The sequence below is a fragment of the Fundulus heteroclitus genome, chromosome 10 (assembly GCF_011125445.2).
Source record: "Fundulus heteroclitus isolate FHET01 chromosome 10, MU-UCD_Fhet_4.1, whole genome shotgun sequence".
Classification (NCBI taxonomy): domain Eukaryota; kingdom Metazoa; phylum Chordata; class Actinopteri; order Cyprinodontiformes; family Fundulidae; genus Fundulus; species Fundulus heteroclitus.
The window spans coordinates 13,651,198-13,677,681 of NC_046370.1; the positions used below are offsets into that span (position 1 = coordinate 13,651,198).

Sequence of the window (26,484 nt, forward strand, 5' to 3'; positions counted from 1 at the left end):
CGTCGTAAAAATGTGCCTCTTAGCAATCCAGACTGGATCCGTGTATGATCCGTTGATGCATCCAGACACCCCCGCTTCCTTAGTTCCTCCTTGTATTTGGAAATATCGTCAGACTCCATTCGATGCCCATCCAACCTGCAAAACTCAACTTCTGAGAATATACACATTTTCTCCCCTGGATCTTCACCCTCTCTGTCAATAAGCAAGCCTCTGTTCATACTTGAACTCATCACAGGCTTCTATATAATTTCCTGAAATTATCACTTGCCTCTCCTCTTCAGCGCCATCCTGGAACCCGTTCCCGAGCGTGGAAGCAGCACTCGTTTTCCTTGCCACTTCAATAAATAATTCAAAACTTTATCTGTTGTCAGTGGTTGTTGACTGCTCCTGGGTATCCTTAACGTACGCCGTGACATTCAGTCTGTCCTGTTTTCATCCATCCCTGTGGGCTTTGGCTCATCCATAAAGCAGGACGGGTCAAGACTGCAGCAAACAGGTCCGCAAAGAAGATAATTGGGCTGACCTTCCTTCAATCCAGGACTTGTACAGGACAGACCTGCTTGTGATCCAGTTTGGCTCAAGCTTCAGCTGCTAGAGAGATGGCTTCACGTTTGACCCTAGAATACTTTGTTATACAGAGGAGTCCAAACCCTGCACCATTAATACTGTAATGTTCTGTTTTTTGGTTTAGTGTTTGTGTTGCTTCTCTTATGCTTTTGGGTTTATATCCTTTGTAGATTCTGTCTTGTTTTAGGGTTTTGTTTAGTCTGTGTATTGTTTTAAGTAGTCCGGTCGTTGTTTGTTCTTTCTCGGTCTTAGGTTTATCCTTCTGTCAGTCTCGTTATTGTTTCCACCTGCGTGTGGTTAATTAATCCCCTCCGCTCACCTGTTTCTCTGCTTATTTAAGTCTCACTCCCTCCTCAGTTGTCTGTCGGTACGTCGTACTCTCATGCCTATGCATCCGTTCCTCCATGTTAGCAGTCTCTGTTTTCGGTAAGAGCTCCCAGCACCTTGTTTCTGTTTTTTGATAACCTGTTCTGTTTGTTTTTGCCCAGTCAGTTTGCCTGTGTCTGGATGTCTGCCTTACCCTTGTTTTTGGATCCTGTTTTTGGTCATCGGCCCTTCAATAAACCCAGTTAAAGAAATCTCAGTGTTTTGGCTAAAGATCGGGTTCCTTTTCACACCATTCATCACAAATACAGACCTAAATCTTTAGCCCTCAGCCATCCTGCTTGACATTTGGCTTAAGGTCTTCCTGCTGAAATGCTTTTTGTCTGTATTTTCAACGCATGGTGCTGTGCACTATGGCAAAACACCACTAATCAGATCTCATCTGCCCAAAAGACATTGCTCCAGAAGTCTTTTGGTTTTATCAGCTTATCACAGCTTAAGTTTACCTTTCAAACTTAAGCTGTGTTTTGTAGAGAGAAGCTCTCTACTTGAACCATTCCAAACAAGCCGTACTTGTGTAATTTTCCTCTCCTTTTTCTTCTCCTGAACATTAATATTTAACATGCTAGCTAAGGCCTGTATAGTTTTAAAATGGCGCTCTTGGGTATTTTGACTATTCTTTTTTTTTTTTTTTAAGCATTGCACTATCTGACCTTTGGATAAATATGTTGATCTGACCTTGGGATGAATATGTTGGGACATCCCCTCTTGGGAAGATGAGCAGCGTAAATGTCTTCCACCTGTGAATAATATTTGTCCCTGTAGAATGATCGACTCCAAATTGCTGGGAAAACACTTTTCAACTCTTCCCAGATTTACGCCAAAAACAACTGCTTGTCTAAGACCATTGCTGAGGTCTCAACTGCTTGTTTTCAGCATTTCTTCAGCAGCACCTGGCTTATACTTCCACACATGAGTCCTTTTGGTTTTGGTTTCATTTTGATAAATAATAATAATAGCGAGGAATCTGTTTGTTTGTTTTTTTTCACACAATGGGTTAGATTTAAATTTCTTTAGAATCTGGTTAAGACCAGAAAAGTTTTATAATGCCCAAGGAGAAAATCAGGAAATGCATAAAAGATCCGGTTGTTCATAATGATGCGAGCACTTCCTTTAGGGGTTTCAATATCGGTCCACGGGGCCTCCTGCAGAGACCACTCTCTGTGCCAGAACTCGTCTGACTGCGACAGTTTGGTCATGTCCCTGTTGAGTTTCAGTCAGAGTGTCCCTGCCAGCAATCCACTGGTGGACTGACCTTCCCAGATCTTCTCTCCTTAACTGAAAAAAAATAAATAAAAAATCTTCTCTTTAAGAGGCACTTCTCCGAACAGTTTCTGTCTCTCCTCAGGCAAACATCTGCCTCATTCAATCTCTCTTTCTGCCGCTTTGCTTGGAAAATCTCCAGTCTTGCTTACAATAGTGCTTTCTCCCAGGCTTTTAGTGTCTTTGCCGAGCACTTGATCCCTCAGGATCATCACCGGGTCACCGGAATATTTGTGGCTACTCCTGAGAGGGGGGCGGGGGGGTGAACTCTGAACAGCTTTTATTATCAGCACTAAAATGAGGTCCTGCTACAACGAATTAATTCTGGATGTTATTAAAATTGTTAACATCAGCAGTAATGCACCAGGTTAGCAGAGTGTGTGGCTCTGGAGAGACAGCCATACATCTGTTCCGGCCAAGGTCGGGTCATCTGGCACTGGAAAGTATTCCTGTGGCTATTTTTGCCTCAGTGTTACATCATCCCCACCTCTTGCATGAGCTATTGAGTTTGTCATTCATCACATAGTGGAAAGATAATCTCAAGCATCACTGTAAATTCACAGTGTAGCCACAGTTTTTTTTATCTTTTATCATAATGTACTGCATGCATTATTTCAAATGTTCCCACTGACAGCATCATCCTGACGCTCTGATGAGTGCTGGATGGTCAGATTATTCACTTTACAGAAGGTATGCAGATTGGACTCATTAAGGTAATTTGCAGTAAGGTGTTTAAATCGAACAGGGAGGGTGTGATGGCAAGCCACACAGGGTAAGAACACACCCTAAAACAGTTTGCTTTCTCTTTAATTCACTTTAGTTATTACTTTAAATATTCCTTCATTATATCTCTTAGTTTATTCCTTTATTTACCTTACAATGTTTATATGGAGTGCACACATATTAACACTGCAAGGTCAATTCAGTTTATGTTGTACTAATACTCTTTTCTTTGTTTGAGTTACTTTGGTGTTTGGCTTCCCCTTCCTGGTGGTAGAAGGCGTGTCTAAGGCGTGGCTGATCACTGAAGTGCAGCTGATGGCCTCATTGGACTGAACCAAGTGCCTCTTGCCAAGTGGGGTAGTCTTTGGGGGGTGTTTAGGATTATTTCATTGTTTGAGTTAGTAGTTATGTGGCAGCCATTTTGTTTTCCCCTATAGTATGTCTATGGTTTAGCTAAACTATTATTTAAGGGCCCTTGTTTGTCATTTCATTAGGTCAGTTTTGTTTGTGTCTGTCTGTGTTCAGTATTTTCAGTTGACCTCTTTTAATGGCATGCCAGTTTAATTCCTGACTTTGTTAAATATTTTTTGTGCTTTGGGTAAATAAAACCCACTTTTTGAATCCAACACCTGTGTCCTCCACTATGTACTGCTTGGTCCCGCGACAACTGGTGTCAGGAGTGGGATCCAACTCAGTACTATACACAGGTGTTGTGGGTTTTTCCACCCTTTTTTTTTTTTTTTTTTTTTTTTTTTCCTACCCCTCTTCTCTCTAACAAAGGAGGATGCATCGTGGTGGCAAGACTGACAAGAAAAAGGGATCTGTTCAGCAGCTTGGTGCAGAAGAAGAGAATGGAGCTTCTGTGGTCACTGAAAACATGGAGCAAGAGGAGAAGGAACCTACTCTGTCTGATCTGGTGGCTATGCTACATGCTCATATGGGGCAACAGGATGCCCGAGATGCAAAACAGAGTGAGGTAAATGCACGGCAAGAACAACGATTTAAAGTTCTTCAACATCAGTTTAACCTTCTGCAGTCTGAAATACAATTATCAGATTCTCCTGCAACTGTTTCTGACCCACTGGACTCTGACAATCAGCCTTCTACCTCTCTTCAGCAGCCCCAGCCTGAGGTAATGTCAGCTGCTTCTAATCCAACCAGTTCATCTACTAGTCAGTTTCCACAAATGGATTGTAGATTGGAAAAGTTGACTGAGGATGATGACATTGAACATTTTTTGGTCACATTTGAACGTATGGCTAAAGCTTATCGGTGGCAAAAATCGGATTGGGTTTTTCGTCTGATACCATTACTTACTGGTAGAGCCAGAGGTGCCTACGTACATATGGACATTGATGATGCACTGGATTATGATAAAGTCAAATCTGCCATCCTTTTGAAGTATGACGTTAACCCTGAATCATATAGACAAAAATTCAGGTCCCTGGAAGTCAGACCAGATGAAAGCCCTCGTGAGTTATATGCAAGACTGAAAGAACTTTATGGCAAATGGATGCAACCAAGGGGTAAAAGTGTTCACGAAATTGGTGAAACTATAATCTTGGAACAGTTTTTAAGAATGTTGTCCCCTGAGCTGCAGGTTTGGATCCGGGAGCACGATCCTGGTTCAGCAATGAAAGCGGCTGAGCTTGCAGATGTCTTTGTTGCGGCCAGAAAGAAAGGACAAGCATGGAGTCATAATGCATGGAGGACATCACGGGACATCCGGAGGATTCCTCAGCAGCACCATCTGGAATCGGCAAATACAAATGCCAGTAAGACTCCGCAGCTGCAAGGTCAGTCTACAACAAGACCTACAAGGGTGACCAGTAAAAGGATTGTCTGCTATCTTTGTGGATTAGAAGGCCATACAAAACCTATGTGCCCTAGAAATTCAGCTAAATTGGTGCAGATGTGCTTTGCCCCTCGTTCTAAGATTGACCCGGAGTTGCAGGAAGATAAGACCATCAAGATGAGTCAAATTGAAGTGAATGGGGTTTTACTTAACGCTCTTCTTGATTCTGGGAGTTCTCGATCTCTTATTCATACAGATTTTGCCCCACCTAGTAGTATTTGCAAAAATGACACAATGTCAATCTGCTGTGTCCACGGAGACGAGAAAAGATATCCAACTGCTGATATTTACATTAAAGTTGGGGACCAGATATATCTCCTACAAATGGGTGTTGTCAGCAGTTTGCCCTATGCTGCTGTGCTCGGGCGCGACCTTCCTGTGCTTTTTGATTTGTTGAAATCTGATCATGTTCAGGAGAGTCATGTGGCTGTTACCCAGGCCAAGCGAACTGACCCCCGCTCCGAGATTCTGAGTGCTCTGCCTTTTTTCAACGAGGAGCTGGAAACAACTGAAGGGAAACCCCGAAAGACCCGCAGGCAAAAGCGGCGGGAGAAGTTCCAGTTTGCACCGGTGGATACTGAGTTAGCAACGCCACCATGTGGGTTTGAACTCCCAAATGACATTGCTGAACTCCAACAATCTGATCAGTCTTTGGCGCCGTTTTTAAAGAAGGCAAGATTGAAGGAGCCCGGTGTCGAGCCAGCTCTGGATGGTGAGGAGTACATTTTGCAAAATAACATTCTTTATCGTCAGCAGGGATCTGAGTTGCAGCTAGTGGTTCCCCTACCAGTGAGAAATGCCATTCTCACCTTGGGGCATTCAATCCCCTGGGCTGGCCACCTAGGTAAGCACAAAACCCTAGCTCGCATTCAGCGCCAATTTTACTGGCCAGGTCTGAGCAAAGATGTGGCTCAGTTTTGCAAAAGTTGCCCAGAGTGTCAGATAACCTCTGCTAACAAGCCCTCCAGAGCTCCACTCCAACCTCTCCCTGTCATCGGTATCCCTTTTGAGCGTCTTGGGATGGACATTGTGGGACCTGTGGAGAGGAGTAAAACAGGGAATCGCTACATGCTTGTGGTAACAGATTATGCTACAAAATATCCAGAGGTGTTCCCTTTAAAATCTATAAAGGCTAAACCTATTGCATCTTGCTTGGTGCAGTTATTTGCAAGGGTTGGGTTTCCACGAGAAATACTAACCGATCAAGGAACAAATTTTATGTCTACCTTACTGAAGCAAGTCTATCAGTTGCTGGGCATCCAGAGTCTGAGAACGTCCCCTTACCACCCACAAACCAATGGGCTAACAGAACGTTTTAACCAAACCCTGAAACAGATGCTCAGGAAATTTGTCAATGACAGTGGCACGGATTGGGATCAGTGGCTACCGTATCTCCTCTTTGCCTATAGGGAGGTACCCCAAGCATCCACTGGTTTCTCTCCCTTTGAGCTGTTGTATGGTTATGATGTTCGGGGTCCTCTCTCTCTGCTAAGAGAGATCTGGGATGGACAGAAGGTGGGGGTAGGGCCCAGTAACATTGTGACTTATGTTATTCAGATGAGAGAGCGGCTGGAGAGAATGAGTGAGCTGGCCCAGTCGCACATGTTGGAGGCCCAACGGCAGCAGAAGACGTGGTACGACAAGTCAGCTCGACAGCGCTCGTTTGTTCCTGGGCAAAAAGTGCTCGTGCTCCTCCCCAGCGACAACAATAAAATGCTGGCCAAGTGGCAGGGGCCATATGAAGTCGCAAGAAAGCTTGGACCCACCACATATGAGGTATCCACCCCAGGACAACTGCGTACCAAAAAGGTTTTGCACATAAACCTCCTGAAAGAGTGGGTGCAGCATGTGGAACCTAAGGCAGATGCAATGCTCATACGGGGGGTGCCTGAAGTGGATGAGCAGTACTTACCACCTGTTGGCTCTCGAGATGTGGACCTTGGCCATCTGCCTAAGGATAAGCAGCAGCAGGTGAGAGAACTATGTACAGCTGCAGTGTTCCAACAGAATCCAGGAAGAACTAATGTTGTGGAACATGACATTGTTTTGCGAGAAGGGGCCAGTGTAAGACGTCTGAGCTACAGGATCCCAGAACGGCTGCTGTCTTCCTTAAAGGCTGAAGTGGATCTGATGCTGTCCCTAAAGATCATTGAAAAATCTAAAAGTGAATGGTGTAACCCTGTGGTCTTGGTGCCCAAGAAGGATGGAAGCATTAGGTTTTGCATTGATTTCAGATATCTAAATTCTGTATCTGTGTTTGACTCCTACCCAACACCCAGGATTGATGACATGCTTGAAGGCCTTGGGAAAGCAAAGTATCTGACTACATTGGATTTGTGTAAAGGTTACTGGCAGGTCCCACTCACCGAACGATCCAGAGAGTTCACTGCATTCAGGACGCCATGGGGGCTGTTCCATTTCACAGTCTTGCCATTTGGATTACATGGAGCTCCAGCCACATTCCAACGACTTATGGATCAGGTGTTGCACAACTGCTCTGAGTTTGCTGCTGCTTACTTGGATGATATCATCATTCACAGTACCACCTGGGAGGCACACATGGAACATCTGCGCACTGTACTGGATTGTCTTCGATCAGCTGGGCTGACAGTAAATTCTTCAAAGTGCACCTTTGCTGTGGCTGAGACCAAATACCTGGGGCATGTCATTGGCAAAGGGGTCATCAGGCCACAGATTGATAAAATCAAGGCAATGGAATCATGCCCTCTTCCTCAAACAAGGAGGCAACTTAGATCCTTTTTGGGCATGGCTGGGTTCTATCGCCGTTTTATTCCACAGTTCTCCCACAGGGCAGCTCTGCTCACTGACCTGACAGGATCCCGCTCTCCAAATTGCATACAATGGACAGAAGAGGCGGTGGCAGCATTTTATGACATCCAACAGTCACTAAGTAAGCACCCTGTATTGTACAGTCCCAACTTTGGTGAACAGTTCATTGTACAGACTGATGCTTCAGATCGGGGATTGGGAGCTGTTCTCCTTCAGGAAACCACAGGAGACCGTCATCCAGTTGCATACATAAGCCGTAAGCTGTTTCCACGAGAGGTTCACTATTCTACGGTGGAAAAGGAGACCTTGGCGATCAAGTGGGCTGTAGACTCTTTCCGTTATTACCTGCTAGGAAGGGACTTCATCTTGGAGACTGATCATCAAGCGCTCCAGTGGCTTAAGAAGATGAAGGACACGAATGGACGAATTACCCGCTGGTACTTGGCCTTGCAACCGTTTCAGTTTACGGTGCGCCATATACCAGGCAAGGTGAACCTCGTTGCTGACTATCTCTCTCGCTGTATCAGCGAGAGTCCTGAAGAGGGGGGGTGTGTGATGGCAAGCCACACAGGGTAAGAACACACCCTAAAACAGTTTGCTTTCTCTTTAATTCACTTTAGTTATTACTTTAAATATTCCTTCATTATATCTCTTAGTTTATTCCTTTATTTACCTTACAATGTTTATATGGAGTGCACACATATTAACACTGCAAGGTCAATTCAGTTTATGTTGTACTAATACTCTTTTCTTTGTTTGAGTTACTTTGGTGTTTGGCTTCCCCTTCCTGGTGGTAGAAGGCGTGTCTAAGGCGTGGCTGATCACTGAAGTGCAGCTGATGGCCTCATTGGACTGAACCAAGTGCCTCTTGCCAAGTGGGGTAGTCTTTGGGGGGTGTTTAGGATTATTTCATTGTTTGAGTTAGTAGTTATGTGGCAGCCATTTTGTTTTCCCCTATAGTATGTCTATGGTTTAGCTAAACTATTATTTAAGGGCCCTTGTTTGTCATTTCATTAGGTCAGTTTTGTTTGTGTCTGTCTGTGTTCAGTATTTTCAGTTGACCTCTTTTAATGGCATGCCAGTTTAATTCCTGACTTTGTTAAATATTTTTGTGCTTTGGGTAAATAAAACCCACTTTTTGAATCCAACACCTGTGTCCTCCACTATGTACTGCTTGGTCCCGCGACAGAGGGTCTTTTCAGTGTCTTGGTCAGGTCCTCAGTGTCGTGTTGGGCTCCCTGTTTCTCCCAATTATTGGACTTCCCATATAATTTTGAGCGTGCACCCAAAAGCCTTAATGAGATTGTGGTGGTTTATCGCTGTTGCGGTAGCATATTAAGGTCAGGGTAGTGCATCATGTTGGGACAGTTGACCTGTGTGGATTGGTTACCAGAGAATTTAAAACAGAACTGGCCAAGGTTGGCTCCCTTTAAGGTTTATACCCTAATCAACAATTTACTGTAATGCTCTTGGCACCACGGCTGCGATGCACATTATGTCCCACCACGAAAGACACGAAAAGTAACCGATTCTATAAACACAGTATTGAGCATTTTAAAGATATCAGATACATTTCGTTGGGAATAGTAAAAGTACTTAGACTTTTGGGTCATCTCTGACTAGTTTCTTGTAAATCCTCTTCTTCTCCTGTGTCAAAAAATATACCCCCAGCTTTCAGTAGATAGCAGTTTTTCCCCTCAGTCTGTATGGCACAAACAGCTCTGATATTTAAGAATGATTCCCTTTTTGCTCTGCCTGTAATTGACATAAATATGTAGAAAATGGGAAATCTTTTCCACAAAAAGTAAGTGCATAACTAATGTCAGTAGTAGGGAAAGGCTGACACAACTTCGTATGAAGCCTTAAGCAGAATTGATTTTGATTCGAGGCCCCTCTTCCTGAACATCACCACACCAACATGGTCTCGGTACTGGATTGGTGGAATCTGGGGCAGGAGGAGACGATTATTTAACTGAGTTTAACAGAAATCATGGATAATCAAACAATTACAAAAACATTTATTGAGTATGTCCTCTGTCCACTATTCTCCAAGAGATTTTATCAGCCCCCTGGGTATAATAAGCAGCCATTAGAGTGCTAATGATCAGCTGGTAGCCTGATGGTCCTCTTTTGCATGTGAACAACCAGTTTTGATTGTCACAGTTAAACGTGTCGATCCGGAGGGAATTTGACTGGAAAGTTAAGATGCGTTACTTTAACCCTCCAGTTATTACATGTAAATATGGTATAACATCTCGGCTTTGCTGGAGAAATTGTGGAGGGGTGTGGGATTTTACCCACATATTTTGGGGTTGTCCAAAGGTGGCCGAGTTTTGGAAAAATGTGCAAACAGAGATAAAGGGTATTTTGGGCATCCATTTAGATCTGGATATATCTGTATATATTTTAGGAATAATCCCACGGGACATGATTGACAAAGACAATAAATATTTGATTTATGATTTATGCAAGACTACAGTTCAAGATGGAAACCTTTGAAACAAAGTGGGGACCTATAACTAAATTCATATTGTAACCTTGACACCTCTATTCATTTATTTGTTTATTTACTTATTTATTTGCTTTTGTACCTTTTGAATTCATCCTGTATTAGTATTATGGTGTACTTTTTCTACTTTAATATGTATGTTTTTAATGTCTACTGTTGTCCCCCTCACTACAAGTACTGTGATTTATATATCCATTGATGGGTCAGTGAATATAGGTTTGTCTTGATGGGACCAATGTTTGTTTGAAAGGAAATGGATCTATGTTTGGCTGTATCCCTCATCAATAACGCCTGGATAACCTGTGGCAGAGTTGGGATTTAACAGACAGGTTTCTTGATGTGGGTGAAATTTCTAGAATGATCTGCGTAAAGATGTTAAGATGCAAAAGTGACAAAAGTGGACATATGTATATATTGATATAAAACAGTGATTTAAAATAAAAAGTAAAAAAAAAAAACATGTCCATCCACTATGCAAAGGTACTGCTTGTAAAGCTTAGTTTACCTACTGTGTAACTCTTCAGACAGACAAAGTCTCTTGAAGAAGAGGTTAAACGTTTCAACAAAGAGCCCATCTAGGGGACCTACTCAATTTCTTTTATTTTTGTGTATTTTTCTACTTGGTTTATTGAGATGCATCACGGTAATCAAACAATTAAGGTTATTATTTGTACTTTTACAACATAAACATGTCAATTCTTTTAAATATTCAACCAAAATTATAACTAGTTTGAAATATTTTAAGGCTGAAACCTTCAAATCAGATTTTAACAATATTATCATTATTAATAAACAAATATAACAATATTAGATCCATGGTTTGGATTAAAATGCAAGCGGTTTGCCCCTGACGGTTTTTGGGCCCAAAGCACTGACTAAGTTGCTCTGTAGCATGATTAAAATTTGCCCTGAGAGTGTTATTTTAATTTGTTTAACCAAGTATGTTGTTGGACTTTTTGATTTTTGTCAACAGTCTTCAATGTGGCAAAACTGTATAAAACTTTGCAACAAAGATGTCTTTTTATGGGTTTGAGAAAATAACAAAATCTCAACTTGAGAACAGCAATGACATGCAAAATTTCCCCCCTTTGATGTTCACGGAAACTGTCTTTGATTTTCTTTTCAGATCAATTTCATCTTCCTGTTCAACATTGTGAGAATCCTGATGACCAAACTGCGAGCGTCTACAACATCCGAAACGATCCAGTATAGGTAAATTTCTTGTAAACCTGCTGCTGAAGCTGCAATAAACAAGCTTAAGGGATGAGCTTGCCTTGAATTATTCATGTTTTGTCCTCCATCGGTGGAGTCTGGACCCTGAAGGGCCTTTTAGCGTGAAGCGAAACACTGAGCCGAGTCTCTCTGTCACGCCTGTCTAATCCACGTCCTCCTCGTCTGCAGGAAAGCTGTGAAGGCGACGCTGGTACTCCTTCCCCTCCTGGGAATCACCTACATGCTGTTTTTTGTCAACCCAGGGGAGGATAAGATTTCTCAAATGGTCTTCATATATTTGAACTCGTTTTTGGAGTCCTTCCAGGTAGGATTTATCCTGCATTCAACAGACACAAACAGAGTGTAATGGCATCTCTGTTGTGGGTGTATCCTTTGTCTGATTTATTTTAATGTAATTGTAATGAGTGCAGGGAACAAAAAACGCTGCTGAGATGATTAAATGTGTGACATAATCAGCTGTATAAGCGATTTAACCAGGATCAGGGCATTGATGACAGTGTTTTGTTCTCACTTTATCCCCCCCCCCCCCCTCTCTGCAGGGCTTCTTCGTGTCAGTGTTTTACTGCTTCCTAAACAGTGAGGTAAGCAGATTTACACTGGCTTATTGATTTAACATTTCAGCGTTTGAAACTCCTTCCCTGATGTGGATTCTTAATCATATCCCCCCTTTCCTCCTGCGCCTCCACTCAGCTTTCGGGGGCTGTTTGCTGCATGTTTTTTTGCAGCTTGAGGAAAATGTATTTAGGGCACAATTAAGCCTTGTGATGTGCCGACATAAGTGACATCACTTTCTACGCTGTATGACACTGTCAGCCCTAATTTGGTCCCAGGGGGAAATCGGGGGTGAAACCGTCTCAGAATAGAGCTGGAATGTGCATGCAGGAGGGAACGCTGTTTTATGGTTTAATGTTGTTGGAATAATTAGCTCAGTTTACTTTTTTTTTGACGGTATGCAGCTCAGTAAACAGATCAGTTTCCTTCAGAGTGTTGAAATTCAACCAAAGCATGACAGTGCCATGGGATGAAGTAGAAGGTTTTTACCTGAGGATCTTACACACTAACTAGGGGTGTGCAATAACTTTTCCAAATGTCCTGCTGAGTAATTTAAAGCATCATTGTTGATGGTCGGATTATTGGTTGAAAAACTATTAGTAATGGCGTTTCACACAAACAGTAAATCAGCCAAATAAACGGCGGCCCTTCAGTGCATTCAAGGATCTAGCTAGAGGCAGGAGAAAGGAGAAGAAAGGGGATTTAAGCGACCCTGAAGCTGTCATGGTTGTTGGAGCAAAAATGGACTGGTCTTAGTTTTTCAAAAACTGCTGATCTGCTTGGATTGTTACCCAACACCATCACTCAGGGGTTTACAGAGAATGCTTTGAAAAAGAGATAATGCTGTTGTGAGGACCAAAAAGCCTTGTGGATGTAAGAGAAAAGGTTAGCTCTTTGCACACCTCCAATAATAGGTTAATATATCATAATAATATTTTTTGTGAATGCATTTACTTTCATGCAAACAATGAAAAATTCTATTTTGGCCGATAAAACAACTTCTCATAAGCTGTTTTTAGAGGGTGCACAAAAGGTACAGGGAAATGTATTATAAAATGTACAGATGGAAACTTATCAGTACTGTATGCAGTATACTCAATAATTGGTAACTAACTTGGTTGAAATTGGATGGCCAAATGCATTTAACGGGATGTTTTGTATGCTTTTGCTGTTTTTCACTCTTTCGTTCTTTATCTGGTGTCAGTTGCTCTGCTCTCTGCTTCCCAAAAACGTCAGTTTTTGAAAACCTATCGCTAATAGCATGTCGCGGTTGAGGTGGTTGGACTGAAATGCAGACAAGAGTGGGGAAGTCGCTCGTTGCAAATAATGATGATTTATTTACATAAACAGTCTTAGAGGAATAACAGGAACCAGGGGAGCGACCAGAACAGGGTAGGATGATAAATGAAGACGGAGGACCTGACAATGTGTGTGATAGAGCTGGCTGAACTTATAGGAGAGGAGCAATAGGCGGAGCAATGAGACACAGGTGAACCAAGTGATGATTAGGCTGCAGGAGAAGAGGGACAATGAACAAGCAGGTGCAGGGGAAATAGCTGCATCTATCAGAGAACTGGAGAATGGCCAGACTATTATTAGACAAAATATTCGTCTAATAATAACTAAACATTTTACGTTTGCTTTAATTTCATAGTAAAAAGGACAATTTTTGCTCAAAAACAGACTTTGATGCATTAAAATCTGATTGGAATTCATTTATTAAAATTGGCAAAATGTAGATAGTATAAATATTTTTTTTCTAATTCAATTAAAAATTATTATAGTTTGTAGAGCAGATTTACAGAAAATCCCAACAAATGTTTGGTTAGGAATATGGTGAATTGTTTTGCCTAGATAATTTGTGGATTTTCCTTGATTCATTTTATTTCTATATTGGAAAAACATAGATTCCTCCAATTATTTATTGCAGGGTTCCAGGCCCCCATCCCTCATGTTCTAAGGAGAATTTGCTTGGACAGCCAGACCTGGCCTTGTTTGAAATGGCCTCCTCTTGTAGACTGTTTTCTTTGAAGTGGACTTGCTGATTTAAAATTATTTTAAGACCTATTTAAATCTCTCACTCCTTCTTTCTGAAGGCCTCAAAAATATTTTTTTCAGTCATACAATTGTGTTCACTGTCACTTCAATAGTCAGGAGCACAACAAACTAAATATCTGAGATCTAAAAAGGGCAAACCAGCCCTAAAATGCTGGGAAATAATGAACAAAGCATGTGTACACGTAAAACGGATGTCTGTGCTCTTTGGATTGTTAAACGAATAGGAATAGGTCCTAATTTATTGCTCACTATTACTTACATTTATTACTTTAATAAAACTGATATTTAGGTCTTTTGTCTTTTGTTCAGTTTGTATTTATTATTTTTTGAACTGTTCAAAGTGTCTTTGTTTAGATCCACTGCTCTTGTGCTCTTATAATAATAATAATAATAATAATAATAATAATAATAATAATAATAATAATAATACATTTTAAAACTCTTTTTTGAATACTCCAAGACACTTTACCAAAAAAAGTTAAGAAAATCAACAAAACAGTATGAAATAATACACGACCCAGTACGGAACCCTGGGGGACGCCCCGGGACAGAGGAACAGTGGAGGAGGTGCAGCTGTCGATGTGAATGAACAAGGAGATATGATTTGAGCCAGGAGAGTGCGATGCCAGTGATGTAGAGAGAGGACTCAAGGCGGGAGAAGGGAATGGTGTGGTTGATGGTATCTTGGGTTATTTATTGCCTGCAAAAGCAATGAAAAGAAAGTAACAGCTGTTCATATTGATATTACATGTGCATATGTTCCAGACATATTTAAAAAGCCCACATTCTCCAGCTGGGTGTCCTAATTTCCCTACATTACTGCGCATCTTAGAATTTGCACAACAAATTATGCAAATTAACTTGTATTTTAACAATTTATATAGATGACCTTTTCATGTTTATATAACTGCGAAGGCTAAATATGCATCGACTGGATGCTTTTGGTATGATTTTTTATTTTTTTTTAAAAGATCCCACTGACAAAAACATCCAAACATGTGCAGATAACTATGTGCCAATACGTTTTTAGGTACTGATTTAAAAGTCGCTTAGATGACTGTGAAAATGGTTTTTAAAAGTGTTCAAACTCCTTTTAGATATTAAGGTTCCACACTAACAACAAAAGGACTAGGGACTTAATACACATAAGGGTTCTAATGAATGTAAATCAGAAGGGAAACCTTGATATGACAAATCCAGTTGCGCTCTCCAAAGTTACAATCAATACCCTCGCAGATAACTAGACCCTAATAACTCCAGCTGAGCCACAGAGCAGCCAGGAAGGTAAACGTCAGTCAGAGAGATCTGTTTGGCCTCGGAGCTGAGCAAAACAGATTAATCATTACAAGTTATTCCTCAAGCAGAATGTGGATGTAATATCTGCTTCCCTTCAGTCACCGAGCCGCACTGCGTGATAGCTGGCTGGATGATGAAGGAATGGCTCATCATGAACTGCCATGTAGCTCCCAAACAAAGGGCTTAACCAGCATGTGTAGCTTACAGAGGATATTGATTTAGTATTTTGTTGCTGGCTGAGGCTTGCGGGGAAAGCAGTGGGGAGAAGTGGAAGAGATGAACAAAGGACGCCTGCAGTCACATTCAAGAGAAAAGGAAAACATTTAGCAAAAGAAATATGCAGAGGGTTAAATAATCTTATTTCAGGCCCAAAGCCAGTTGTTATTTTAAATGAATGTACTCATGGGGAGGGGGGTGTAAAATGTCCCACTTTTCCGATTGAATTAAACACGTGTTATTTAATGTAGTACTTTACAGACCTGTGTTATCAAGTACTTTCCATCAAATAGAAGGAGACACAAAGGTGAAGACATGTGAATCAAAAACATGAAGCTTTAATAAATGCACTGGAACAGGTGAATGATAAATATTCCTTTCCTAAAGCTTTGCCTCCGGCTGGGAGTTTAAAGCACTCCGGAGAAAATCTGAAACAAGTCTCAATACACTGAATGATCACTTCCAGGAGTTGATACTGGGTTTTCAGCTTTAATATTTAAAGAACATTTAGGAGGTTCTCCTACTAACCTTGTTCCAGTGCCAAACTAGTGCTAGTGCTTCAAAAAACTTACAGCAAGTTATATTTTTTTTCACCATCCCAAGGCACCGTTCTGTTTCAGCATCAACTCTTAGCTGGGCTAAGAGTTTAGTGTGCTCACAGAGTCAAGCAGTAATACAAAATATTGCGTAAACCATGTTAAAATCTCATAAAGCAAAAAATAACCAGAGTAAATACTGTTTTTAACTGACAATTTCATTCAGTAAAGGAAACAAGCCATCTGAAAAAAAACTGATCCTAAGTAAAAAAAAAAGTGATTAACCCCTCTTTTTAAATCATGCAAATTCATGTTGACCTAAAATTAACAAACAATGCCCATGCCTGATTACTGTCAGGCCTGCAGGATCAATAGATCACTTTAAAGTACCTAATGACAACATGAAGTAGGCTAAAAAGTCTCAAAAAGCCAATGAGAGCCATAATAACTGACATCTATCAGTCTAGAAAGGGCGTCATTGCCATAGGGTTTAAGACTTCAGTAAACCACAGTTACAGCGCTTATCCATAAATAAAGAAAACATGGTCAGTGGTGAACCTTTCCAGGAGTCTCTGGCTGGCCTATCAAAATCATTCCAAGAGTAGATCACCGACTTAACAAGCAGATCACAAAAGAACCCGAAGGAACGTCCAAAGCTCTGCAGGCCTCGCTTGCTTAAGTTAGTCTTGAGGACGAACTGAAAGCTAAAACCCCTGCCGACCGAAACAAAAAAACACACACAGGCCCATAAAATACCTCGATAATCCCCCAGACTTTTTGAAAAACAGCCTGTGGATCGACGAGATGAAAACGGAAAAGCGGAAAGGATTTGGAACGTGCACTCCCCGATACATCTGCTGTAAAACTACTTCTGAAACCAAAAAAAAAGAAAAAACTTCACACAAACCATTGAACAGGGTGGTGGTGTTGCTTTGGGTTGTGTTTTGCTGCCTCAGCATATGACCAGCTTTCAGTAATTGATGGAAACATGAATTCTGTTTCTCTGCTAGAAAATCCTGAAGGAGAATGTCAGGCCATCTGTTTGTGACCTTAAGCTCAAGCCCGCATGGTTGGGCAGCGGGGAAATTATACAAAGCAGAACAGTGAGTCTATTTCTGAATGGCTCAGAAAAAACAAGACAAAGTGAAGGTTTTACAGTAGCCTGGACAAAGTCAAGACTTAGTTAAAACTACTCTGCAACAGAAAGTTACAAAAGAAATATATAAAAACACTTATGACATGATTTATGATGGCTGATGCTGCCAAAGGTGGCACAATTAGGTTTAGGAGGTCCTAATTCCAATGACAATGGGACGTTGTGTAAAACGGAAATAAAAACAATAAACAATGATTTGCATATCCTTTTCAACGTGCATTTAATTGAATACACTCCAAGGACAATACAATTAATGTTCAAACTAATTTTGCAAATATTCAGTCATTTTGAATTTGACGCCTGCAGCTCTTCCAAAAAAGCTGCGACAGGGGCAACAAAAGACTGGGAAAGTTGACGAATGCTCCAAAAAGACCTGTTCGGACCATTGTACAGTTGAACAGCTTAATTGGAAACAGGTGAGTGTCGTTATTGGATGCAAAAGGAGCATCCCAGAAAGACTCAGTCATTCACAAGCTAAGATGAGGCGAGGTTCCCCCGCTTTGTGAACAACTGCGGAGCAAATAGTCCTGATTTTGGAGCGTTTCTCTCCCAGTCTTTTGTTGCCCCAGTCGCAGCTTTTTTGGAATGTGTTGCAAGCACCAAGTCTAAAATATTTGCTAAAAACAATCATATTTATCAGTTTGAACATTTGATATGTTGTCTTTGTAGTGCATTTGATTAAATATAGGTTGAAAAGGACTTGCAGATTGTTCTGTTTTGTTTTTATTACCGTTTTACACGGCATCCCAACTTCATTGGAGTCGCGGTTGTTCTTGTTCACAGAAGGCATGTTGGTTCAGATTACTTTTTTTCCCTTAAGAATTAAATCACAATTTGAAGACTGCTCACTGCAAAAATTTAACTAGAAATAAGTAAAATGTTCTTAAAATTAATGTATTTGCCCTTGATTTGAGCAGGTAAATAAGATGATTTGCCAATGGAATAAGATTTTTGCACTTAAAATAGAAACAATTCATCTCAATCATCTTATTTCAAGTGCAGGATGTCTAATAATCTTATTTTAGGGGTCAAAATCCATTGGCAGATAATCTTATGTACTTGCTTAAATCAATGATAAATACACCAACTTTAGTTGGGGCAAAAAACAGTTTTTGCAGTGCTTTTAAGTAAATTTAAAAAATAGTTTTAAGATTAGAGAATTTCTTGCCAGAGCGCTGTATCGGGTTGCCTAAAGAGAGCATATAAACACAAATGTTTAAATGTAGACCCTTGAGGGATCCCGCAGGCACTAATTCCATAGGTCTTATTGTTTTTTTGCATCGAATTGACCACTAAGACTTGCAGTTTGTTTGTTTACAGATGAGTTTTCACGTTGTTTACAGGTCCGCTCAGCTGTAAGGAAGCGGTTCCACCGGTGGCAGGAGCAGCACTCCATCCGGGCCAGGATGACCCAGGCTATGTCCATCCCGACTTCACCTTCACGTGTCAGCTTTCACAGCATCAAGCATTCCACGTCGCTATGAAACAGGAAACCAGCTTTATCCTGCATACTGGGACAATCCTCCAGCTGTCATTGTCATTATTTCCCACCACCTCAGCAAAGTACACAGAAAAAAGGAAAAAAAAACTCTCTGAGCAGGGACAACGAGACACTGCATCGGTGTCCTAAACCTCAGGGGAAGGGGGGGGAGGCATTACACAGACTTTCTGGAGAAAATGGATGAGGACTGAGGGAGAAGGACATTGCAGACTTTGCATTGCTAAAGGTTGGCGGATCAAAAGATCAGCGAGCTGATCCGTATGACCTGGAGTTTTAGTGTGAATGTACAGCACACCGTTCGGTTTAATATTGACTTTGCTGTGGAAAATCCGTCCCGTGTATTCCCGCCTGCATAATTTGATTTTGGAATCGTCATCCGTTTAAATCCCGTGACGCTTGTTGGGAATCCGTCCCGGCGGACTTTGCGCCCTAAAAGCAGAGTCTGAATATTTTTGTTTTTACATTGCTAATTTTTTTTTGTATGTTGTACTGTCGTCTCCCTGTTCTCAGCTGTGCTTCTCTCCTCTTTCCAGGGAGGTTAAATGCATTCCGTACTTCTAACCTGAAGAGTTTTGTTCCACAGAAATCAATTCACGCTGTTTAGCCACAAACAGCTTTTATTGGCGTCAAGGCAAACGGCTTGATGGTTGCTTAGAGAAGAACAGTTTATGGGAAAAATAAGAAAAGACAAGGTAGGAACAGTTTCTCTGGATACTTCTGCTAATAGTTCTCACAAAGTAAAACATTTTTTTTAGGTGGATTAATCAATAAATAGGTGCTGATTGGTGGGTTTCATTGGTAGCTGTGTCTCCGGGGTTGATGGGGTCATCCTCTAATGGCAGATTTGACTCCTCATGGGAAAAGACACAGAGCTAATAAGGAACGAAATTAACACATTAGTGCAGTCCCTTAAAGTTGATAGATGCTTTTTCTTGATTATGTGCTGCCCTGTGCCCCAGATCTTCTGCTAAGTAATACTAATCACTTCCTGGCTCCTGGCACAGACCAGCTGAGTTCAAGAAGTGCTTGCCCTGTTATTGTTGCCAAGTTCCTAACAGTGTATGTGTGGATTTTGGGCCTTTTCCATTTGCAATCCTTTATATAAAGTGTATTAACCAAGTATGTTTAATTTCCCAAAAAAACATAGATCCATAAAAGGTAGAAATAATTTAACACCAGGATTAACTGATAGTGTAGATAACTCTAATAAAAAATACTAAATTTATCTCTCGTTAAATTTCATTTTGAAATCTGCACTGACACCAAACACTAAACACTAGTGATGAAACGTGCCTGTCACATTTGGGCCTTGTCTACCCTAACAATACACCCCCCAGTTCCAGCTAGTACATTCCCCCCCTCATGGTGTTTATCTTACGACACCTCTTGTGTTTTACTGCTTTTTGTGTTTTAGCTTTAGTTGAACGGCCAAGACTCTCAAAACTGTTTTCTAGCAGCTGAACTTCCAGCTGCTAGCCATAAAGCTGCTAACAAATCCAGCCTTTTTTCTAACATTGTTTATCCTTTTGTTTTTTCCTGCGTGCAGTTGTTCTGAGCTCCGGGTCAGTCCGTTCCTTTGCCGCTTCATGCCCAGCCGTTGCCATTTTGTTGGGACTTACTTTCCATTTTAAACCCTTAAACATAAAGCTTGTTGTGAGTGTATTTATCTGCTGCGTATTTGATTTATTTCTCAAATACTTTTGTGTTTGAAATATGTGAATGATCGTAAAAATGCCCACGTTTCAGTTTAATGCGGTTCTGATCCCTGTTTGAGCCATTTGACAGGAATGTGTGTGGGATGCTGGACATGTCATTACCCTTATAGTTGTAGTTTTGCCTGTTTTGTGCCCAAAATTTTCACAACCTATGTTAACAATCTACTCGTGTTTAATAGTTAGGAAATGTATTTGTGCGGCTATTGCAACAATCTCACATATTTAGAGTCAACTGGTCCAAACAGGGATCAGTGGAAATGGTAAAGACGATACAAAGTCTTCAGAAAATACTGCGTGTTTAAAATGTCAATATTCATGAGATGTGAGCATTTTTATGATTGTTGATCCTCATGTTTCATCAAATTATACCAAGAGAAATAAATAGATTAGCGACATGGCTACCAAATGTTTATGGGAACATTATGGAAGTAGGAAGGGACAAAATGACAAAATGGGTTGTTATGAAATGGGGGTATGAATAGGTAAATGGGCAAACTGACACAGGGCCAAGATTATGACCCCTATTCAAATGCAAATAACTCCGAGGAACTTCCTGATGGTTGATATAATTTGGTGTTCTCAGTGTTCATGCGTCAGACCATAAGCAAGTAAGAAATGAATCCAAAAAAGTGCCCTGTCAAACTGAGAATGAAATCTGCCAAGTTCTCCTGGAAGGCCGTTCCTTTTTTGTAGCCAAAAAAGGGTTCAGTATGAAAAGAGACATGCTGCAAGTGTATGAATTGTCTAAAAGAGGGGGAACACAATAATCTGGTAAAGTGTTAGATTTACTTTTGAAGCCAAGATGTTGCTTAAACTCTCTTTGTCCAACCTCATCAAAATCACCTCCAGCTACACCACAATGCCTTGGTGACCAAGATGACGAGAACAGCAACTGTTTTTATGAAATTGTCTATTTCATTTCATGCTGTGATTTGTCATAGTGATCAAAATATTTTAGCATTTTTACGATTCAGAAAACCCAACAGATACACAACCCACTGGCAAACACCTGACGTGAAGCTGCATGGGTACAAATGGCCTGTGATGTTTTCATCTGTAGATGGAAAAATAAAGCAAAAACTTAGTCTGTTTTAGAGATAAATCAAGACGCTTAAATGTTTGTACATAAAATGTAAGTAGCTCGTGTCACTTTAAACACAAGTATCTTGCCCTAGCGGACTAAAGAGGTTGTTACAACGTGTTTCCAGAGAAACATTAAAAGACGTCGTTGGCTCATCCTGCACTCAGGGACGCCCTTCAGCTTTTCATCCAATGGAAATCCATCATTCAAATATCATGTGCGCAATAATTGGCTCATGCTGCTGGAGGTGATCAATCAGAGTAGGAGGGCCTTATTTATTATTGGGGTAAAAGTGGGTGGGGCTTGTAATCTATAGTACCAGTATAGGGAACAGCTATATTTGTGTTTGCAAATTGTTTAATGGGGACCTTACATTTGTTTTTGTGGCCACCTGATGAATGTAGAAATGCAATATTTAGTTAAAACAGAGAAATTATTTATATCAACTAATGCTGTATGTAAAACACATTTAAATATTTTAAGATCAACAGACTTATATATGATGTGATGTTCGATTCTAGCACGGAGGACCATATATGCTTGGTTTCTTTTGAGTGTCTGTCTGACCAGGCTTTCAGGAGGTACTTTTTTTTTAAATATGTGACAAAGTTGTTCAATCCTTGATGGATGGTGAACTAGATACGCTGCCTTGCAAAAGTATTCACTCCCCTTGGTATTTTTTCATGTTTGTCGCCTAACAAGCTGGAAATAAAATGCATTTTTTTGAGAGATTGCCTAATTTCATTCACAGGACATACCTACAACTTTGAAGATGTAGTCGTTTCACTTGTGAAGCAAACAACAAATGGGACAAAATAACCCCCCCACACACACACACACACACACACACACACACACACAGAGTCAGTACCTATTAGGACCACCCTTGATGACAATTACATCTGCAAGTCCTCTTGGATGAGTCTCTTTCCACTGGGATCATGCCCCAGCTCCTTCATGTTGGATGGGTTTTGCTTGTGAAGAATGATCTTCGAGTGTAACCAGAGATTCTCAACTGGATAGAAGTCTAGACTTTGACTAGACCATTCCAACATATTTAAATGTTGTCCCTTAAACTACTCGAGTAGTTGCTTTAAGGGACAGTCTGCTTCGGGTCATTGTCCTGCTGGAAGGTGAACCTCTGTCCCAGTCTCAAATCAGACTGACAGGTTCTGCTCAAGAATATTCCTGTATTTAATGATGGATGGGGCCGTCATTTCCTCGACTCAGACCAGTTTCCCAGTCCCTGCTGCTGAAAAACGTCCTCCCAGCATTGTGTGTTTCACTGTGACAGTGTTTTTAGGTTGATGGGATGTGTTGGTTTTCTACTGGGCATAGCGTTTTCTTTGGAGGCTGAAAAGTTAACTTTTTAGTCTTATCTGCCTAAAGCAGCTTCTTCCATACATTTGAGGATTGGCCCACGTGTGTTTTTGGCAAATTCAAAGCATACCTTCTTATTTTTAACTCTAAGTAATGGCTTTTTTTCTGGCCACTCTAACATAAAGCGAGGCATTATAGAGCACACACTTATTGTAGTAATTGGACAGATCCTCCAGTCTTCTGTGGAGCTCTGCAGCTCCTTCATTGTTACCTTTGGTCTCTTTACTGCCTCCCTGATGAATGCCCTCCTTATCCACTCTGTGAGTTCTGGTGGGCGGCCCTCTCTTGGCAGGTTTGTCATAGTACCATGTGCTTTCCATTTGAAGATGATGGATGTGGTGGTGGTGCTTGGGAACACCAAAGACTTGATAACGTCACCCTGACTTGTACTTCTCAACAACTTTGTCCCTGACTTGTCTGGAGAGATCTTTGGTCTTCATGGTGTGATGCCTCTTGCTTGGTAATGCCCCCTCTGGGGTCTTTCAGAAAAGGTGTGTTTATACTAGATTGCACACATTTGGACTTCATTTCACTAGTTATGTGACTTTTGATGGTACTTGGAAGCAATAGAACTTTTTAGGGGCTTCAAATATTATCTTTCACTTCAACTTATTTTATGCTGCTCAATCTTATAAAATAAGATTTAAAAACATTTAAATTATAGGTTGGAATGTAACAAAATAGGTCAAAAGTCAAGGGGTGAGTACTTTTGCAAGGCGCTGTATTGGGGCTTCTCTTGGACCTTGCCTCTGGTCAAGAGTGAAACACAGTCATGGTAAAAAGAAAGCACATTCTCTTTTAGTTCTAAATTTTTACAAATTGTGTTAAAACCTAAATCTAGTTTGTTCAAGGTTCCTAAATCACTTATCTTGCTGCAAGTGGGCTTAAACTTTATTTAATAAACAAAAGTAAAGTCAACACTTGTTGCTTCCATGGCATTTAAAAGAAGAAGTAGAAGTGAGGTGTTGCTAACCAGATGCACCTAAATAATTGGTCCTTGTGCCCTCTTTAGCGTACTGGTGAACATTAACACTATGGCCAATTCTGAAAGATATCAGCAATGACCCTTGAGAAGTCGCTGGTGCTGCTCGTCAATCAGGAAACTCTACCATCTTACAGTGAGAAAGGCTACAGTGTTCAGAGAAAATATTTTCAAAAACCCATGAGCTCCATCCCAGACTCTACAGGGATCATTCAAAAATGTAAAATGATCCATGAAGGTCATGGTAGAACATCTGGAAAACACTGAACACGTGTGACTTCATTGAAATAGCTGCCAGTAGAGGAAAACCTCGTCTCTCTAAAAGCAGTATGGCAGTGCAGCTTGGGTTTGCAAAGCTGCATCTGAACAGACCACAACATATTTGGAGCGATCTCATTTGGTCTGAAGAGACCAAAGTAGAGGTGTTTGGTCCATATGCAAACTACCGTGTTTGGGAGAAAGTCATCCACCTATCAACACAAACATCTCATATCAACTTGCAAGCGCAGCGGCAGAGGGGTGATGATTAAGGCTGGCGTTAACTCCTATGAACTATAAGCTCCTTTGTATGTCAAGAGTCAAATCAAGTGAATCAATTCACGGAAAACTGCTGAATCTAATGGTGTATTTTTTCTTATTATTGTTTAGATAATGTCAGAACCTGGTAATGGCCACATCATTTTCATTGTGTCCTGATATGTGAAAATCTAGACTTGAAAGAGGGTGTGCTTTCTTTATTATTTATCGGGACTGTAGGTCCTTTAGCTGCTAAAACTACCCCCCCCCCCCCCCCCCCCCCCCCCACCCCCCATTATCTCCTCTTTAGCTGGTTTGTTAAAGTAGAAACGCCAAACTAAAACATTAAGATTAGTTGGCAGAAAAGCCAAATAATAGGAGTTGAAAGTTACCAAACTCAAGTAAAATGGCAAGTTATGGCATTTTGTCTCAGTTTTAACTAAAAATACTTAATTTCGAGACTGACTCGATAGCGGTGTAGATGGTTTTGTCTGAACAGTGTTTTGGAACAAAACTCTTCAGCCCGACCAAGAGACTTAAGCTAGTTGCTTGTACATCAGCAAGATGGGGAAGGCGTCTATTCCTGTTCATGCCGAGTGACTTTCCACGACGTTTGGTTCAGTTAAAGTGTGTGAGAAACACTGTGTTTACTGGTTAACTGTAAATATATAAATAGTAGAGCCGGGGTGGTCGAATCCAAGTGGAGCCGTCACAAATATAAACCAAAAACACAAACCACGCACTGTAAGTCATCGAGGCACATCAACAGCTCACAGTCCACATTCCTATGAAACCAGTATGCCTAGCACCTGTGCATTCTTAAGAACTGTTGTTTTACTGACAAAATGTTAACAAAACTCCTGTTTTAGTCATCTTGCAGGGTTTTTTTATTATTATTTAAATATCTTGCAAATGATTTGTGAGCTATGGTTGTAAAATGTCCAATTATTTATAACGTTCAGACTTTCTGATGCCATCACATTGTCTGTTTTTTTTTTCTTCTGAAAACCATCGTCTATTGTAGCTACGTAGCCATTTTGGAGCATTTTTTGGGGGGAGATGAACATTTGATGTACTTGAATGTTATTGCAGTGGGGGAAACAATTATTTGATCTGCTGACGTTTGCAATTTGGCCCGCTGTCAAACAAATGGACAGTATTTAATTGGCACGTTCGTTTGCTTTCGATTTGGAAAAAGACACACAAAAAAAAACACTCAGGAAAAAAAATAACCCGGCAAGCACGACCTAATACTTGGGTTAGATACCTTCGCTCACAAGCTTAGCAGTAGGACATTTTCTATAGCTGGTAAACATATGTAAACACATCTCCAGAAGTATATTCAACCAATTCTCTGTTTCTTGGCTGCAGCTCGCCCACCTGAAGCCCCCCTCCACCCACAGATCTTTTGCAGAACTAAAGTCTGGAGACGAACTGTAGGCCACTCGGTGACCGTAATGCGTTTCTTCCTTGGCCCTTCCTTTCTTACCATGATGGTGTGTTTTGGGTTATTTCGAACCATCTTCATGGTTCTGGCTGGTAGAGAATGGCAGTCCAAGATGTTACAGTACAACCCGCTGGCCCCTCGGTGAGTCAGTGTCCATTCTGACTGCACATTCATTTTTTGCTCTTTTTCACGGTCCTTCATCAAAAATGTCTTTCAATTTTAATCACTTGTTGTTGTTGTTGTTGTTTTTTTTGTCTGCTACATTACATGCCGCTTTAATCTGAGATATTAAAATCCTTGATAAACGCCTCTGTAGAACAACTTTCATTAACCTTTTTAGTACACCTAGGGGAATAATGTATCCTAGCATGGAATGAGGATGGTTATAAATTAGTGAATAAATGACAATACCATTTCTCTCATAGGCATTGTCATTCTAAATTACTTTATGTTCATTTTTGGTCAGGTTTTAATGAGTACAAAAACGTCGGGGACAAAAGTTCGTCATAGTTTTAGTTCACAAATTAGCATTGTAGTGCATTGAACATATACTGTACTCTTACCTAAAAAGCACCCACGAAATATAATATTTCCACCCCCACAAAAAGACTTGACTGTTAAGTTAATACTTATCTGAACAAGGTGCTTACTTTGAAACCCTTCTCTGTATCATTGCGAGATTGATGGTAAACTCTGGGCCTGTATATCTTCCGTCTAAAGCAGG

The 26,484-nt window shown here is 40.8% G+C and overlaps 1 protein-coding gene across 1 annotated transcript in view; it reads left to right on the forward strand.

The window, feature by feature from the left end:
- The window catches only part of LOC105926480 (corticotropin-releasing factor receptor 1), a gene marked incomplete in the record, with an annotated part of 170,726 nt that extends 150,869 nt beyond the window's left edge, over window positions 1–19,857 (forward strand). The window contains 4 exon segments of the mRNA XM_036142068.1: window positions 11,218–11,303; window positions 11,493–11,628; window positions 11,864–11,905; window positions 18,482–19,857. Coding sequence (XP_035997961.1) covers window positions 11,218–11,303; window positions 11,493–11,628; window positions 11,864–11,905; window positions 18,482–18,622 — 405 coding nt within the window.
- Window positions 19,858–26,484: the final 6,627 nt, after the last annotated feature.